General features: G+C 39.8%; 1 protein-coding gene across 1 annotated transcript; it reads left to right on the forward strand.

The window, feature by feature from the left end:
- Positions 1 to 851: 851 nt before the first annotated feature.
- On the forward strand, positions 852 to 14,273 carry LOC135555792 (uncharacterized). Its single transcript, XM_064988527.1, has 4 exons — positions 852 to 1,367; positions 5,411 to 5,716; positions 7,631 to 7,951; positions 8,229 to 14,273. The coding sequence occupies exons 1-4, from the start codon at positions 1,019 to 1,021 to the stop codon at positions 8,705 to 8,707; spliced, it is 1,455 nt and encodes a 484-aa protein (XP_064844599.1). The 5' UTR covers positions 852 to 1,018; the 3' UTR covers positions 8,708 to 14,273.
- The last annotated feature ends 3,802 nt before the right edge of the window (positions 14,274 to 18,075 follow it).

The following is an 18,075-nucleotide window of genomic DNA, read 5'->3' on the forward strand; positions in this document are numbered from 1 at the left end:
CACTTGGGAGCCAGGCCCACCCACTGGGGGAGCCAGGCTCAGCCAATCAGAATACTTTTCCCCCACAAAAGGGCTTTATTACAGATAGAAATACTCCTCAGTTTCATCAGCTGTCCGGTTGGCTGGTCTCAGACGATCTCGCAGGTGAAGAAGCCGGATATGGAGGTCCTGGGCTGGCATGGTTACACACTGTCTGAGGTTATGAGGCTGGTTGAACGTACTGTCAACTTCTCTAAAATGACATTGGCGGCGGCTTATGGTAGAGAAATTAACAGTAAATTATCTGGCAACAGCTCTGGTTCCTGCTGTCATCATGCCAATTGCATACTCCCTCAAATCTTGACATCTGTGGCATTGTGTTGTGTGACAAAACTGCACATTTTAGTGGCCTTTTATTGTCCCCAGCACAAGGTGCAGCTGTTTAATGATCATGCTGTTTAATCAGCTTCTTGATATGCCACACCTGTCAAGTGGATGGATTATTTTGGTAAATGAGAAATGCTCACTAACAGGTATGTAAACAACATTTATGCACAACATTTGAGATAAATAAGTTTTTTGTGCATATGAAACATTTCTGGGATATTTTATTTCAGCTCATGAAATATGAGACTAACACTTGATGCGTTTATATTTTTGTTCAGTATCGCTGCATGCTGCAGTTGCCAGCTAGCCTGCATAAACTAGTTGGACAAAGGTTTATCAGGACGACTGACTGAACCGAATCGTCTCCACACTGCACTCTCACGTACACGACATATCCTACGTCATAAATGTGGGCACCAGGCGCGTCCCTATACCCTCTCCTGACTGGAAACACAATTGGCGTTAATGAGATGGGGGAACGTCATTGCGTTTGCACTCGTGATACTACGGTAGCATCCAAGGGGCGTACACACGATATGTTGATAGAGGTATCTACTTCTCGTGTAAATCAGTTGAGTGCTGACTTCTATTTTATAGTTTTGGGGCGTTGGTGGAAGAATGAAAAAGGTCTTCCACCAAAACGGACGAAATCATGAACGGCGCCGTATACATTTCGTTTTTTCAAGGTCAGCTGGAATCTGCACTAGAGGAAGTAGTGCAAGTCGCAGTACAGGAAATAACAAAGACTGTTGGGTCAAGCCTGACTTCTATGTTAATGAAAACGGCAGTCAAAGAACAAGAAAACCAACGACTTAAGTTAGAGCTTCAGTCACTGGAGTTTGAATGTAATGGGGTAGAAAATGGAGCCGAATTCAACGGTGGCAGGGAAGACAACGCAGCCACGGATCGAACAAAGCCCGATACACACACCCCCAGCCACAGCGCAGAGTGCGGCGTGTACGCAAACACTCTAAGACTGGATCAAAAATGTCGAGTAGTGGGTAAGGTTACTAGCTAGGCAAGGTTACTACCACAGCACCTAGAGGTTTCATCTTATACGTTTGAAACAAGACAATAACACCATTATGTTGCCCTATAGTCTGTTTGATCGTAGACCTTTTGTTTATGTTTCTGTGGCACAACGTATCCACACACTCCGTTTACATAGGGTTGAAGTCAACAACAAAAAGGACAAAGCACCAGTATCTTGGTATGGGTTTCCGCATAAAGCAGAAAGTCTTGATGATTATAATAAGCAGAGTTGATGTGTTAAGATGACGTGCAGTAGTAGCCTGTAGCACACTGAGAACCAATGACCTGTGGTCAAATCTTCAGGATATGAAAAACGGTCGTTTTCATTTTGGTTCTATTACCTTTGTGTTCTGTTTGACTCAGGCATTTGTCCTTGTGAACAATGGTCTCTTGTCTCAAGAGGTGTACACTTGACAAAATTGGCCTCCTGACGCTTAATTATTGGCATCTGTGGTGACATTGTTGCCATTGAGATTGTTACAATGTACAGTTGTGGAATGACAACCAGTGACATCACCAACCTTGTCACTGGAGGTGTCGAGCAAACGGTTCACTGAAAGGTAGCACATCCATCCTCAATCCTTTTTCCTATCAGTGAAAATGATGGGCCTACTTATTGACTACCCCTTGAAACATTATTCTCTGTAATTGAAGATTGGTTGTGATGAGAGGACTATCAGTGACATTGTTGTTGAGCCTCAGCGCTGGCAGCAAAGGAACGGATGCCCCCTTCCCAATAATTCTCCAATGAAAGTCACAAGTGAAAACCACACCCACGCAGTTCTTAGAGAGGATACATTTGGGGAGAGGAGGGGTGTGAGATATAAAAGGGGGCAGGAGGAGACACTGGGCAAGCTGTGTGTCATTGTGCACCCAAAATGCTGAGGCCATTGGCAGGCCTTCAACTCAATTTGCACATTTTGGACAAAGCTGAGGCTGGAGCTGTACCTCGCCACTTAGCATATAGCCATGGCTCTTATTTAGGTTGCGATGGCCAGGGAGGCCATTTTGATGTAAGTAAATGAATCCTGGCAGCAACATTCATACTTCAGACACCCACACAGGTAGCTCCTCATACAGTGCATGATGTCACACTTACACAATGCAACACAACAATTAGGCTAGTAGGCTTCTTCTATGACTCTGCTTAATTACTATTTATATCCTGTGGTTTTAACAAAATGGGCACTTATAGAGACCATGCTGCTCACGGTTTTCACTATTGATTTCCAACTTGATTTGTTTTCTTCCTCAGGGATTTGGACATGTAATCCATTCTCTTTTCTAGTTATGTAAGTTACATTTTTTTTTTACTTTAACTAGGCAAGTCAGTTAAGAACAAATTATTCTTATTATCAATCCCTGTGTGTTTGTAAAACAGACCAGGTGTGTGTAAAACCCTGTTTGCTTTGTCAAAACGACATTGTAGATCTAAGGTCGCCAGAAACCTACTAGTCCTATGCTGTCATTGTCTGCTGCTCACCACAGCTTTCAAGCAGTTGCCATCCCGCTCCTACTTTTTAGTTAAATCACATCAATGAGTACGTTTACATGCATGCTACTTTTTTATATTAAACTGATTTATAGCAGAAGGCCGAGTGTGGCATCAATCATGTAAACACCTTACTTTGCTTATCTTAATCGGTGTATGGTCATAATCGAAGTAAGCATGCGTTGATTAAAACACCCGGTTTTATGAGCAATCGGAATATTTAGGACATGTAATCGGTGTTCCAGCAGTGTATTTGGTCTACACATTTGCCAGCACCAGTAGCGCAAGCCTCCTTTTTATGCGCAAGTGAATTGAGTTTGGAAGGACTGAAAGTATGCATCTTAGAAATTGTTTTCACATACAAACTTCATGTCCAAACTTAGAACACGTCTTCACAAAAGTAACATGGTCACTGTGGCATAACTTTTTTATTTTGATTGCAGATTTTTGTTGTATATATCAAAAGTCCCATGTGAAGCCTGATTTCAGATGTCATGTAAATAACATTATTAGTGGAATTGTTCTTTATGTAAACATTCTATAGCTGCAAAATTGAACAACTTGTGCATCCTGACCAAATTCACATAGAAAAGTGAGCTACTTATCTGTCATTCATATTGAAAGCCTAAAAAAGTGTTAGATCTGTTCCGTGTGCATTATTTCTATGCTTCCCATTCTTAATTAAGTTTTGTTTTTGCGTCTTTTGGTTTTGTACACCAGCTTCAAAAAGTTGAAAATACAATATTTTGGGGTTATGGAAAATATCTTTAACAGCGGTTTGGTTGATACATTTTATTCTCTACACTACGGTTGCTTGTTTTGTCACAAACTGAAATTAGGCGAACTATTAGATTATTATTTTTTTAGCACCCAGGAAATGGCAGAGGGATTTCTGCATAGTGCATCTTTAAACAATCTATTCTATTAATTTGACTATCCACAATCTTTATGATTGTGTGCATGAAACTGTGACCAATGACTAAGTAGTTTAGTTCAGTTTATTCTCAGCTTTATCTGTAACTAAGACCTAACACCATCTATGTGTGGCGATAGATATGTAAAATGTTTTCTTACCATGTTTTGCACAACTTGTTTTACATTTAGAACTTGTGGTTAAGAATGGGGTGAGAGTCATCGTGTGTGTGTGTGTGTGTGTGTGTAGGCCATTGTGTGATTCAGTAGGCCTAGGCTGTCCACTACACAGGTGTTAATTCTTAGAGTAGCCTGGCTCATTTGTCAGATATCATGGAGATATTTGTATGATGAAAAGCTTATATAATTTTCTCTGATTGGAGATGTTTGAAAATATCAAGTGTGGTAATTGATTTAGCTTCAAAACCATTATGGGATCGGTGAGAACTTGCTCGACTATTTCAGGGAAATGTTTACCACTCCCAAATTATACCTATTGCAAAGGGGGATGTGACCCGAGCTATCTGAGCAATAAAGCCTTCTCGTGGTATTATAAATCATTCCTTTCAATATTTTACTGCTCTATGTAAGCAGATTTAATTATAGTAATGTACTCATATTGAATATAACTAATTTATTGTCATTGCCACCATGGATGAAATGCCCAATAAAACCCGCCTCACATTTTAAACTGTTTTGATTGGTTTCTGTTACAAATTTACACCTATCCCAAACTGAGAAATTGGCATTTATAAGGAAAGCTCAAATCTGTCCCCTAGACACACGTATTTTCTGGGTCTCATATGGTTGTTATCAATCAAGTGATTTTCAGTCTTGCAGTGCTACAACAATTCAATCGAGCCATGGCTGAGATCTGTAACTTTAGACTCGTTGTGTTGCGTAGGCAAAAATTAATGCCCATTGCTGGTTGCTAAAAAATGGTTCATCTCAAAGGATGCCGAGTAAAATTCATTATGGGATGACAATGTTTTTCTTAGTGTTTTGGGCCCTTTGCTTATGATAACAATGCTGTACAACCAAGGGCTCTCAGGGATAATTTGTGTAAAGCAGGCATGGACATTCAAAAGGACTCAATGGCTGTTGTTTTTCCAATTCTAATGGCTGAGCCTAAAATAGACCATAACATTTTAAATGGATGAGGCACCATTTTATCCAAACCAAATTTGGAAATAGTGTGGTTTGTAAATTCATTGCACAATGCACTTTTGTGTTATTTGATTAAAACCGCGACACAAATAATTGCAGCCTTAGTCATTTGCATAGCAAAAAGAGTCGTTTGGAGAGATGTTTCCTTGTAAGGATATGGGGTTGTATTTTGCCTACTGTGTTCAACAAATATCCTAGAATGACAGCATTGTGCGCAACGCATTTATTTATTTTTTAACCTTGATCAGTGGCAGCTTTCAAATGTGTCACTATTTATCTACAAACATACCAGCCATTGATCTATGCCTCATTATTTCCTCTTTACACACACCAGGTTTTTATTTCTACTTTCCTGTCCATTATTTACATAAGGAAATAGTTATCGTTAAAGACGGTAGACTAATTTTGATGACTATTTTGTGTCCATGTCCTTCTCTGCAGGTCAGCTCAAGATGGTCATGGAGCATGTGCTGGAGATTGCTGTGTGCGAGCTGACCAAAATTGTGGAGGCCAGTTTCGATGACCTGCTCCTGGAGCTGACCAGGAAAGAGCGGGAGCACATCGCTCTAGAGGAGCAGTTGCGCCACTTGGCGCACCAGGAGAACAGGAAGGGCGGGGTGTCGAGGAGGAGTGGGTCGGAAAACAACACAGCGTTCCCCAGCGGCTCAGAGGACACCCGGCAGGAATCCAGAAACGTCACAGTCAAAATTGTCCGAGAACAAAGAGAGCAAACTGAGACAACAAATGGTCTGTGTTTGAACCTTAACATGATGTTCTACTCAACATGATAATCAACTCCAGGCTTTATTTACAGTCCCAAATGTAACACACACAGAATCTGGGGATGCTTGCTATGATACCAATCAAATCCTACAGCACTGGAGGTTATGCTTTCTTATGGAAAATATAGGGATGGAAAGTGCCAAGACTCGGCACCTCCTCTGCCTATACATTCAATTACTCGTGAGAGGCCAGTAACTTCCTGTTCATATGTTTTCAAGTTGCAACTCAATGCCACAGGGTAAATCCATTTGAATTCAATCACTTTTTGATGGCACCCCTTTTGATTTAAATGAAACCTTCCATACATATTTGCCCATTGTAGATGTGCTAAGAAAATACCATGAGGCATCCATGTCTTCATCACTGGAAAATATAAATGGCTGAGTTTCATTTAAAATCTTACGAACAGGGTTGTCAATCAATTTGATAATTCCCTGGGGAAAAAAGTTTTAGATATATATAACTTTAAAAGGTATTCATATTTTCTTCAAATTCTCGTGTTGTATCTTAGACCCTATTTTACGTAATCTGAGGTTGTTGTAGTGTGCCCATCATCGGTTGAGACACATGTTCTTGAATACAGCATGGGTGTCATGTTTTAGCTGATAAATGTACAGAAACTGGAATAAAATTGACATTTCTAACGTGCAAATGGTACCACAAAGATGGAGGTCCACACATCAGAGAATGTTGACTTGAATGGGAATATCTGTATTATAACCCTTTTTTTTTATAAGCTTTTAAATTATATCAAACTCAACCATTTATCTTTTCTAGTGATGAAGAAATGGATGTCTCATGGTTTGCAAAATGGGTCAACTTTGAGCACCTTTATCTCATGAATGTTTTGGCATTCATGTCTGAAAAGTTGCTTTCTGACCACTTCATCCTTGGGAAAACATGTATGGAAAGTTTTTATTTAAATTAAAAGGGATGCTGTCAAAAAGTGATTGAATTCAAATGGATTTACACAACATAGTAAAATGAATACAAGGGTATTGTTACTCTCGGGCACACTTCATTTTAAATATCAGTTTAAACGCATCAAGTGTTACCTTCATTTCTGGTGCTGAAAATTAGCTTGTGTGAGTAGTCAGACTGGGGGAAAAACATGATTAGGAGTCAATATGGACTAACCAGAGCACCGAGGCACCATTTTTTTTTATAAATAAATGTTCATAACCATGTTGTAAGCCATGACTTTCACACACCAGTCCTCTGAATCAGTTGAACTGGTCAATTTACCTATTTAGTAGCTGTCAAAATGGGAGCTGAAGCTCCCCTGTTATAGTTCACTATTAACCGTGTCAGTGCCAAATAGTTGCTCCAGTTAAACCCCTGCAGTCTGTTACGTATATATGGCGCCATGTTAGGTATGCCATGTACAGCAGGTATAGGTTTCCCTCTACTCTTAAGAGTCCAGTCTTATACCTGTGCTGGTAATACTGCTTAGATATTATTAAGCCGGTTCACTATAAGCAAACACTTCCTATGTGTATATTGCCTTGGGTCTCTGAATGTAAGCATTTTTGTAAAAATTGATCAATATTAAAATGTACTGCATTAGAAATAACTACTATAATGATGAAAATAATCACTGAATGTGTTAACTGCTTCTTCAGGTGCAATGATGTATGAACACAAACATGCACGTGTGCTGTTTTTATAAATATTTGTCCGTGTTTGTATCCACATCATGGATAGGTTTTGCACTTTTATTCCAGTTCAGTTGTCTTGTTTTTGTTCCTTTCTCCCTCTCACTGTGCAGACAGTGACAAGAAATCCTTCCTGACCACAGCCCGTGTGAATTGTACTTGTTTTCCAGTTCAGGTTTGTCTTCTCAGATTTGTTGCTCTCTCTCCCTCTCTCTGTGTGTAGACAGTGACAAGCAGGCTGTCCTGACCGTAGCCCAGGACTGGGTCCCCATCCTGGACAAGGTGTTTGGGCAGAAGTGGTGCAGTGACCTGTGGCAGATCAAAGAGCTGGCTTCAGGGAAGGGGGGTGAGGAGAGGACTGGGGGATCTGGGCTGGGGATTATGGGCTCCTTCCCCAGTCTGAACGCCCTGATCCGTGAGAACCTGGAGCCCTCCCCCACTAGCCCCCTGCAGGACCCCCAGTGGATGCCTCTGGAGGACATGGAGGTCCTCTCCTCGACCTTGGACACTCCGCAAGACCCTCCTGCTACCATAAGCGCTACAGGTGCTCATGGGAACTACTGAACTGATGCCCCTACGTGACATGGCCAGTTGCGCGCACGCTTACTCTTAAGTCCCATGACTCTTTATGCTTAATTTTGTGTTATATTTAGATATGTGTTCTCCTTAATATGTATTCTCTTAGTCTAGTACAAAACCAGACTGCTGTAGCTTCCTTGTCACATCCTCCTGGACCAATTGTCTTTCCTTCCCTATTATTAAAAATTCACTTCATTTCACTTGCTCTCTTTTTTACTTCTATCCCTCCGTCTGTGTTTCAGTTGAGGAGTCCCTCAGGTCTCCGTCGATGCTTCACCGGCTCCTCACACTCCCCGCTCAGCTCCTAGACGAGGACGAGAACGCCATGGACACCATTCCGCTGCTCGCCGACGCTTCCCCTGGCAGAGCAGCTGAGCGACGGCAAAACACAGAATCGCGTAACCAGAGCTGCCCATCTCCTCCCAAGGAAAAGGTTGCTGTTTCACTGGAGGAGGAGGAGGAAGAGAAGGAAGACAAAGGGACGACGACGCTGGACTCAAAGGTGAAGACCGTGCCTGTCAAAGGCAGGAAGGCTCACGAGTGTAAAGAATGCGGCAAGAAGTTCAGCCGGGCGCCGCTCCTGAAAGCTCACCAGCAGACTCATATCACCACAGCAATGGCGATGACGCCAACAATTTGCTGCTCAAAGTGCGGGAAACGCTTCTCCAAGGCATCCCGACTACAGGCGCACCTACGAACTCACACTGTGAAAAAGTCCTGAGAAGGGAATTGGAAGATTGAAGAAGGAAAAAAAGTCTCTCTTCAGTCCATGTCTCACAAATAGCCCTAGTAGCAGGATGGTCACCGGTATTCGAGTTCATACATTTGAGTTCACTTTAAGTACCTTACAAGTTGGGAATCGGAGGCATTTTTTTCATGTTGCTGATTTGAAGGTACAGTTTTTGCTGACTGCTGTATGTTTCTTAATTGTTACCACCATTTTGATTCCTTACATGTGGCAACAAGGTAAATACTTTGTAATCATTTGGGATTGGATCTGGCTGGTAGTTGTGGTTAGTATCACCATTTTACATTATGTATAGCATGGGACAGTGGCGCTCACAACAAGCAATGAAGTGACCTTTTTAAGTGCTCTTTTTAGTTTTCTCAGTATACTTTTCTACATTTTTTGGAATATCAAACTGGTCTCTTTGTGCTTTATTATTTCACATCAAGGTTATTTGCTATACCAGAGGCCATGATCTTGGCTTTTGTGGACTGCAATTTCAATAAACAGTACACTGATTTGTGAGAATTGTATCTTTCAGTTGCAGACGCGTTGTCTCAAGTCGAATGTGAAACGCAACTCGTCTTTTTTCCGGTGCTACAAGCAGTGACTCACTTTCAAAGGGCTTATGTGCCCAGGGTCAAGAGGGAGAGTGATGGACTGCTGGAGTCAATAGCAGATGTCATACCTTTGTTTTGCTTACCTCTGAATGTGAATCTCTGTACAGATGGAAATAACCTGGTATTTCTCTTTACCTTCTTCATGCAATTCACTATTTACAGTCCTCACTTGACAGTATTTTTATTTTTCACTCAACATAAATACCTCCTTAAAAACACTCCAAATGTTTGATAAAGGTATTGTTACGTTGGTAGCCCTTTTGTTTTTTTACAAAGAACCACAGATTCAGAGTCTGCAGACCTCTAGTTGATGACTAGCACGAGCTGTGTGACATCACAATGGTCCATCTTGGGCTTTTCTATATCCTGTCTGCCCTGGAAGGACCATTCCTGACACAAGTCTAAGAAGATAGTGAGGTAAAGAACGGAATCTTGCCCTCGTGCTGATTGTGGAAGGCTGAATTCTCAAGTGTCATGGGATGTAGAGAAATACCACATTGATGAGAAACACTTTTTGGTTTGCTTTGTCTTGTTTGATCTCCGGAGGAGTCAAATGGATGTGGAGCATCTGATTGGACATCGGGAATATTGTTTCTGCTCATATGGCCATGCCTAACAGAATACTTTGTTGGGAACATAAAATATTGAAGGGATGGGCCATTCAATTAAGGGATGTGGGGGGTTGAGGGGCAGGGTTGTATAGAATTTGGAGACTTACAGGTGTTTGCAGGACTGCTCTTGGCCTCTGAAAAGATATCTGTAGAAAGGCAAACACTGTTTAAGACCCTCTGCCAGATTCCTTAAGTATCATAGCGTCTTCCCATTTTGATTGTGCTTTGTATCTTGTAGATGCGTCTGCAGTTTGTCGTGCTGAGTGATTCGTGCTTTTTGAGGACGGTTTCGGTTCAATTATGAAAAAATAATCACGGTTTTAAGTTGGGAAAAAAATAACATTACATTGCATTATGTAGGTTGATTGCTGTAACACAGAATAAAATAATGAAGGTCCCATGATGGTAGCGACTACCCATTTATCACTTAACCATTATTAACCATAATTTATTCACATTACTTTAATGAAATATTTCAGTTTTGTATATTACATGTTTTATTTGATGGCTTTATTATTTAATTCCAAGTCATCTCAAATCTCTATGGAGCTGCTGCCTAAGCTGTCTGACAAAATTACTATTTTAGTAGTTCTTCAAAGTAAGGTAGAATTTTATGACTGCTAAATACCAACTATCAATCACTTAAGATCATGTATTTTCAGGTAGAGATACCTCGCGTAGCAACTGCTCTCTCTCCCTCTTTATTGCGCATTCTCTCTGTCTGCCCCACACTAACCTAACGTAGCAGGCGTAAAATAAACACACAGGTGGGACAAGTAGACACGCAATGTATTTTGGTCATTGTAGTTAAATGCCACATTTTCTGCACCTAAACAATGTAGAATATTGGCATGTTTGAAACTGCAACTCCCTACTATATCGCACAGTTTAAGCTTGATCTGATTTATCTGTATAGAAACATTGCAATGTGCACAATGAGCTCACAGAAGAAGAAAAAATGGAATTCAAATAATTTTGCCATCGGTCAAAATAACTGAAATTATGGTTAATCGCTCTGCACAAAGCATTAATGTAATAGCAAGCAATACTGCGTACCATTGACAACATGGTAATGTTACCTATTTGTGGCAAAGCCAGTAACCTATTGTTGAAGATGTACCTGTACTTCAAACAACAATCGATGCAAAGAAATCCTCAAATCGGCTCTGTAATCCACAGGATTATTTTTGTCTTCCTCAGGGAAGGTTGTTTCTGTGGCTCTGTTTCCAAGAGATCAGGTCACACTTCTACACTAGAGGGGGAAACCCATGGCAACGTCCCAATCCATTGTAAAAACTCAAATGTATATGTATATATTTTTTTTAAGTGCCCTATTGCCCACGGACTTTTTCTGTTAAAGTAGTCGTACTTACGCTTTTTCGAAATGTTCCTCCTGTGCTATCTTTTTGTGTTTTGGTCATCTGTGGCTACAATTAACATCTTAGTTTACACTCCCTTGTGCTTTGCCTCATGTAAGTCCTTGACATAAGTGTAGATAGTTTAATTACTATATATCAGGACCATGTGTTCTATTTCTATCCGAATCTGAGAAGACAATGGATTCCAAAAGATTTGGGTCTTTTATTCAGGTCAAACCAGCATTAAAGTTTACATGGGTACAATTTAAAAAATGGTTTGGTACACAACCTCTCATCTTCAACTGTAACCAATTTAAAGAAATTGCATGCATTGTCTTCACATTTTTACAAGGTAAAATGTATGAAAATATATGAAGAGAGAGAATTTCCCTCTGTGTCTTCAGGGTTGTAACCAATGTGCAAATTTAGGATTTTGAAGTGTTTTAAAGACTTGTCTCTCAGGCTGCGTTTACACAGGCAGCCCAATTCTGATCTTTCCCCCAATTATTGGCAAAAGAGCTGAACTGATTATTGGACAAATATAATTGGCCTGCCTGTGTAAACACAGCCTAAGACTGAAACATTGTAGAAACCCTCAAAGGCTTTAAGTGGTAGAAAATGTATGTTGCTGATTGTATTTGCAGCCAGTGCTACACACTTGCAATTAATGTATTGTTATTGATTATTAGCCTATGCTTTGTCCTAGTATCTAGAACTCACATAGTGCACTTCATTCCCACTAAAAGCAGTGTCTTGTAAAGTCACATCACCACTCAAAACACGTTTGTGCTCCGCAGTAAGCTAACCTTGAACAATGCTGAATTTGTTTATTGCTTTTCTATGTTAGGAAAAAGACAGGAGTGGGTTATGGCTATCTAGCACTTCGCTCTCGTATTCAGCTGTTTTGTCTCCTAATGCCCGCTAAGCGCAATCCACCTCTTGAAACAGTTGTGACGACTGTGTTCAACAGGTAACTCATTTAGTCGTTTTTGCTTTTGCTAATGAATCACCCAGCCACTTTTTTTTCAAATGCCTACTGACATGTTTTCTTCTTTATCTTTCCGTTACTTTACAAGACCTCTGTACCTCATGTTGAATATCAGAAAAGAGTAAACACAGCAAATTGGTTATTTGAAACATTACCTCAACATTATCACGAATATTAATAGTTTTCTGCATGACAGAATAGTGTTTGACTGGCGTTAACTGGCACAACCTTAAGGATTCCTACCAAAACAGTTCACTATTTAGCATATTCTCTTGCCTTGTCACATGGACATACAGGTAACTGCCACAATAATGGAAACACTTGAGTAAATGAGGGATACAAAGTATAGTGAAAGCAGGTAATTCACAACCCATCATGCTTAGGGTAATGCAAAAATATCCTGGGCAGGCCATTATTTTGGCTACCATGGCAATGCCCCAATAGGATGACAATGTCCCCATCCACTATCCACAGGGCAAGAATGGTCACTGAATGGTTTGAAGAGCATGAAAATAAACCATATGCCATGGCTGACTTAGTCACCAGATCGCAACCCAGTTGGACAATTTATTTCTCATGGAAGAATGGTGTCTCATCCCTCCGATAGAGTTCCCGACACTTGTAGAGTCTATGCTAAGGTGCATTGAAGCTAGTTCTGTGTTGTGGTGACCCAAGACCCTATTGAGACGCTTTATGTTTGTGTTTCCTTTATTTTGGCAGTTACCTCTTTGTAAGGTTGCAAACATTGATGGGACCACAGAATAAATGTTATTTAGTTACCCGGCAAGAAATATAGGACATTTAATTCCATACACATTTGTCACAGAGAAAACTATTTGTTACAGTTGCACAACTGTACAATTACAATATGATAAGATGTGCAGAAAGATGGTAGCCTTATATGTTTAGTCAGATATAGTGTTCTATCCATATGCATGTATTAGAGGGATATAGTTATAGTCTACTAAGAGCATGCACACAGAGTTTGGTCGTCATTAAGAAGTGCATTCACTCGAGCATTGCATTATGGTAAAGAAATCGTGTGTGTCTTGCTTCTAGACATATTTATTCAGGTTATTTCCTGAAGAGTGGTTGAGTGGTTACCTTTTTAAAAGTAATATGAACTGAGTAAAAGCCTCATCATCCTGATTTGAACCAAACGTGAAGGAGGAGGCGCAAAATGATTAAAGAGGGGACTTCAAATGAATTGTGGTGCTCCATTTGAAAGAGGTAATTAAAGGGAGTAGACATATTTTATGTGTTTTTCGAATTTGTGGTTTTGGTTGCATGTTTTATTTCTTAGAAGTATTAGAATGATGTTTGTAATCCAGGGAACGTGCAGATTTCAAATTGACATCCAAATTCTAAAATTATTTCAGATAAGGATTTTTTATTTATTTTATGTTCCATTCATGACATTGTTAAATTGTTTTAGTTCTTCACTCAATTCTATTCTGATAAGATGTTATCAATTGTAGGACATACAGATGTAGGATATTAATTTGAGCCAGTTTGCTACAGCAGAAAAATAATCCTGCAGCAACAGGAAATTTGAATTATGTGGATTATAATTAATGGACATTTTTGTAGTGGTTGATACATTTTTCATGAGGGAAAATCAGGTCGGAAATTTCGAGGTAGAAATGACAAATTTCAGATGTCTTTTTACACCTCAATTATCGACACGTTTTAAGTGTCCTGCATTGCAACAAAGTTATCCTGCAACAGGGTGATCAAATGAAGATCCTATATCTGTATTTCTTTTATAATTTGGCATGCTGAAGCTAGATTTTGCCAAATTGTAAAGTAGTTTGGTTTCTGAATTTCTTCAAAACAAGAGAGCACTTCTGAAATGCCATTCATGCCAAGTCAACTCTGCCAAGATAATGTAATTATGTAGGCAATGTGACGTTGTGTTATACCCATGAGAGAATAACAACTGGGTACTTAGTGTAAGAAAAATAAATGTTAACAATCAACCTTTTTTGTTTCTTATTGTTTATCCTTAATATTTAGGTCAGGGATTAGCAACTTTGATGAGGGTGGAGGCCACAAAACATCTGAACTCATGAGGGACTGCAGTGGCTTGCCAGTCTGTATATCCACGTCCATATCCACACGTACAGTCAGAACTGGCCCTAGCTTTGGGGGGAATTTTTTGGGGGCCCCCTCGCCTTGCCAGCAAAACATTTTAATGGCCCCTCTGACAGCGGAGAGAAAATGTTGCTGTTTTACAGCAAGTTTGCGGCAATTCCTCACATTTTTGCCATTGCCATTGGGCGGAGAGAAGATTTTGCAATTGTATGACTAATTTCATACAATTCCATTCATTTTGCCATGGGGCACTAAGGTATTCCCAAAAGATAATTGAAACAACAACCACCCGAGCCACTGCCTGTTCACCCCGCTACCATCCAGAAGGCGAGGTCATTACAGGTGCATCGAAGCTGGGACCGAAAGACAGAAGCTATTTTTCAGTCTCAAGGCCATCAGACTGTTAAACAGCCATCACGAGCACAGAGAGGCTGCTACCTATATACAATCTTGAAGTCATTGGCCCCTTTAATAAATGGAACACTAGTCACTTTAATAATGTTTACATATCTTGCATTACTCATCTCATATGTACAGTTGAAGTCGGAAGTTTACATACACCTTAGCCACATAGATTTAAACTCAGTTTTTCACAATTCCTGACATTTAATCCTAGTAAAAATCCCTGCCTTAGGTCAGTTAGGATCACCACTATTTTAAGAATGTGAAATGTCAATAACAGAGAGAATAATTAATTTCAGATTTTATTTATTTCATCACATTCCCAGTGGGTCAGAAGTTTACATACACACAATTAAGTATTTGGTAGCATTGCCTTTAAATTGTTTAACTTGAGTCAAACGTTTTGGGTAGCCTTCCACAAGCTTCCCACAATAAGTTTGGTGAATTTTGGCCCATTCCTCCTGACAGAGCTGGTGTAACAGTCAGGTTTGTAGGCCTCCTTGCTCGCACACGCTTTTTGAATTCTTCCCACATATTTTCCATAGGATTGAGGTCAGGGCTTTGTGATGACCACTCCAATACCTTGACTTTGTTGTCCTTAAGCCATTTTGCCACAACTTTGGAAATATGCTTGGAGTCATTGTCCATTTGGAAGACCCATTTGCGACCAAGCTTTAACTTCCGGACTGATGTCTTGAGATGTTGCTTCAATATATCCACATAATTGTCCTCCCTCATGATGCCATCTATATTGTGAAGTGCACCAGTCCCTCCTGCAGCAAAGCATCCCCACAACATGATGCTGCCACCCCGTGCTTCACAGTTGGGTTGGTGTTCTTCGGCTTGCAAGCCTCCCCCTTTTTCCTCCAAACATAAAGATGGTCATTATGGCCAAGTAGTTCAATTTTTGTTTCATCAGACCAGAGGACATTTCTCCAAAAAGTACGATCTTTGTCCCCATGTGCAATTGCAAACCGTAGTCTGGCTTTTTTATGGCGGTTTTGGAGCAGTAGCTTCTTCCTTGCTGAGCGCCCTTTCAGGTTATGTTGATATAGGACTCGTTTTACTGTGGATATAGATACTTTTATACCTGTTTCCTCCAGCATCTTCACAAGGTCCTTTGCTGTTGTTCTGGGATTGATTTGTACTTTTCGCACCAAAGTACGTTCATCTCTCGGAGACTGAACGCGTCTCCTTCCTGAGCGGTATGACATGGTATTTATACTTGCGTACTATTGTTTGTACAGATGACCGTAGTACCTTCAGGCATTTGGAAATTGCTCCCAAGGATGAACCAGACTTGTGGAGGTCTACATTTTTTTTCTGATTTCTTTTGATTTTCCCATGATGTCAAGCAAAGAGGCACTGAGTTTGAAGGTAGGCCTTGAAATACATCCACAGGTACACCTCCAATTGACTCAAATTATTACAATTAGCCTATCAGAAGCATCTAAAGCCATGACATCATTTTCTGGATTTTTCCAAGCTGTTTAAAGGCACAGTCAATTTAGCGTATGTAAACTTCTGCCCCACTGGAATTGTGATATAGTGAATTATAAGTGAAATGATCTGTCTGGTAACAATTGTTGGTTAGTTTACTTGTGTCATGTACAAAGTAGATGTCCCAACCGACTTGCCAAAACTATAGTTTGTTAACAAGAAAACAAGTTTTAATGTCACCGACCTAAGTGTATGTAAACTTCCAACTTCAACTGTATATACTGTATTCTATCTATCTATTGAATCTCAGCCTATGCCGCTCTGTCGTTCTTATATAAAGAACATTCCTTTACTTAGATTTGTGTGTATTAGGTATTTGTTGTGGAATTGTTAGATATTGCTGCACTGTCTGAACTAGAAGCACAAACATTTTGCTACACTTGCAATAACATCTGCTAACCATGTGTATGTGACCAATAACATTTTATTTAATTTGAAACTTGGATGTAATCCAATGAGATGTATTTAATTTCTCTTGTTATTCAAAATAATTTCCAAGTCATTTGGTGAGCAATTACTATCTAAATGTGGATTGGGAGGCCATTTTCCTCATACATCTTAAGGTAAACCTGAAAATAAAGTAATATTCTGGTATTGTGTTTAGACAGGAAGCGATAGCAGAGTTTAGCATTCATTTATAATGGCGGTGGGCGGAATTCTTTCGATGGGGAGAAGGCGACGGTGCTCGTGCACGTGAAAGCCACTCAGCGGAGAAAATAAGAATCTGCTCTATTTGGGCGAACTCCACTCCGTCCCATCGCTTCCAGTCTGAAAATCCTTTAAGTGTTGTTAATAAAAAACGGCCAATAAATGCTCTGGGACATTACTGATTGGTGGTGTACACACATGGTTATGATGAACCCAGGTATGTGACATGTATGTACAACAACTGTCTTGGTGAATCAATAATAGCCAAGGTACGTGGGAAATCATGTTAATTGTTGTATTTTGAGTAGACTATCACTTTAAATCAGTGGTTCTCATCCAGCTTGTCTCAATATTCACATTGCGAAAAATAATTGCCAAAATACAATCTGGAAAACTATTTGTTACGCTATATTGATAGTAAATGTAGCAATTATATGACATGGGAACAACATTCCCACCTCTTTCATTGTCAATAATTAAATCACTGGTTTGAGAGCACAACATCAATCAAAATAGCACTGCTAATAGCTCTATATTTAAAATACTGTGATAGAAGAAAACATTTTCAGAGATTAAATAATTTTAAAAAATGCAAGTTCATTATAATTTCTTCACACTTTCTACCTGGTGTAAGTCGTTTATGTTCAGACTGGTATGTTTTTTTTTTTTTTAAATACATATGTTTTTGGACTCAGAGACCCAAGACCCATTCGAAACCTCCTGCGACCCAAATTTGGTTCGGGACCCACCAGTTGTGAATCGCTGCTTTAAATCATACCATGAAACAAAAATGATACAATCCTTTATTGAACATTTATATTTTGTTAAAGTGATAGTTTCTCCCATACTGCCTTGTCTCATGGCAGCAGGCTATTTTATTGTAGGCTATATCAAGTGTTTCTATATGTCAGGTCAGGATACAGAGAAACATTATTTAAATGGTTTAAATTACAAGTGCACAACTGTAATCATCGAAGGCCACAGTCCTGCTGGTCCTTCTTTTCTCCCTGGCACTTACAATAATTGATCAGATAGTATATTTGGTTGGTTGTGCACCCTATATTACCAATATAAGCCAAGCAGGTAAAACTCGTGAAAAGTGTCTCATGTCTGAGTCTCGTGATTTTAGGTAGCTGGCGTC

The sequence above is a fragment of the Oncorhynchus masou genome, chromosome 15 (genome assembly GCF_036934945.1).
Source record: "Oncorhynchus masou masou isolate Uvic2021 chromosome 15, UVic_Omas_1.1, whole genome shotgun sequence".
NCBI lineage: Eukaryota > Metazoa > Chordata > Actinopteri > Salmoniformes > Salmonidae > Oncorhynchus > Oncorhynchus masou.

What these genes read in the sequence shown, in the direction of transcription:
- LOC135555792 (XM_064988527.1), top strand. Translation starts at nt 1,019, where the DNA reads ATGAACGGCGCCGTATACATTTCGTTTTTTCAAGGTCAGCTGGAATCT. An exon ending in GCAAACTGAGACAACAAATG is followed by an intron (nt 5,717 to 7,630) that starts GTCTGTGTTTGA and finishes CTCTGTGTGTAG; the next exon opens with ACAGTGACAAGCAGGCTGTC. An exon ending in TGCTACCATAAGCGCTACAG is followed by an intron (nt 7,952 to 8,228) that starts GTGCTCATGGGA and finishes TCTGTGTTTCAG; the next exon opens with TTGAGGAGTCCCTCAGGTCT.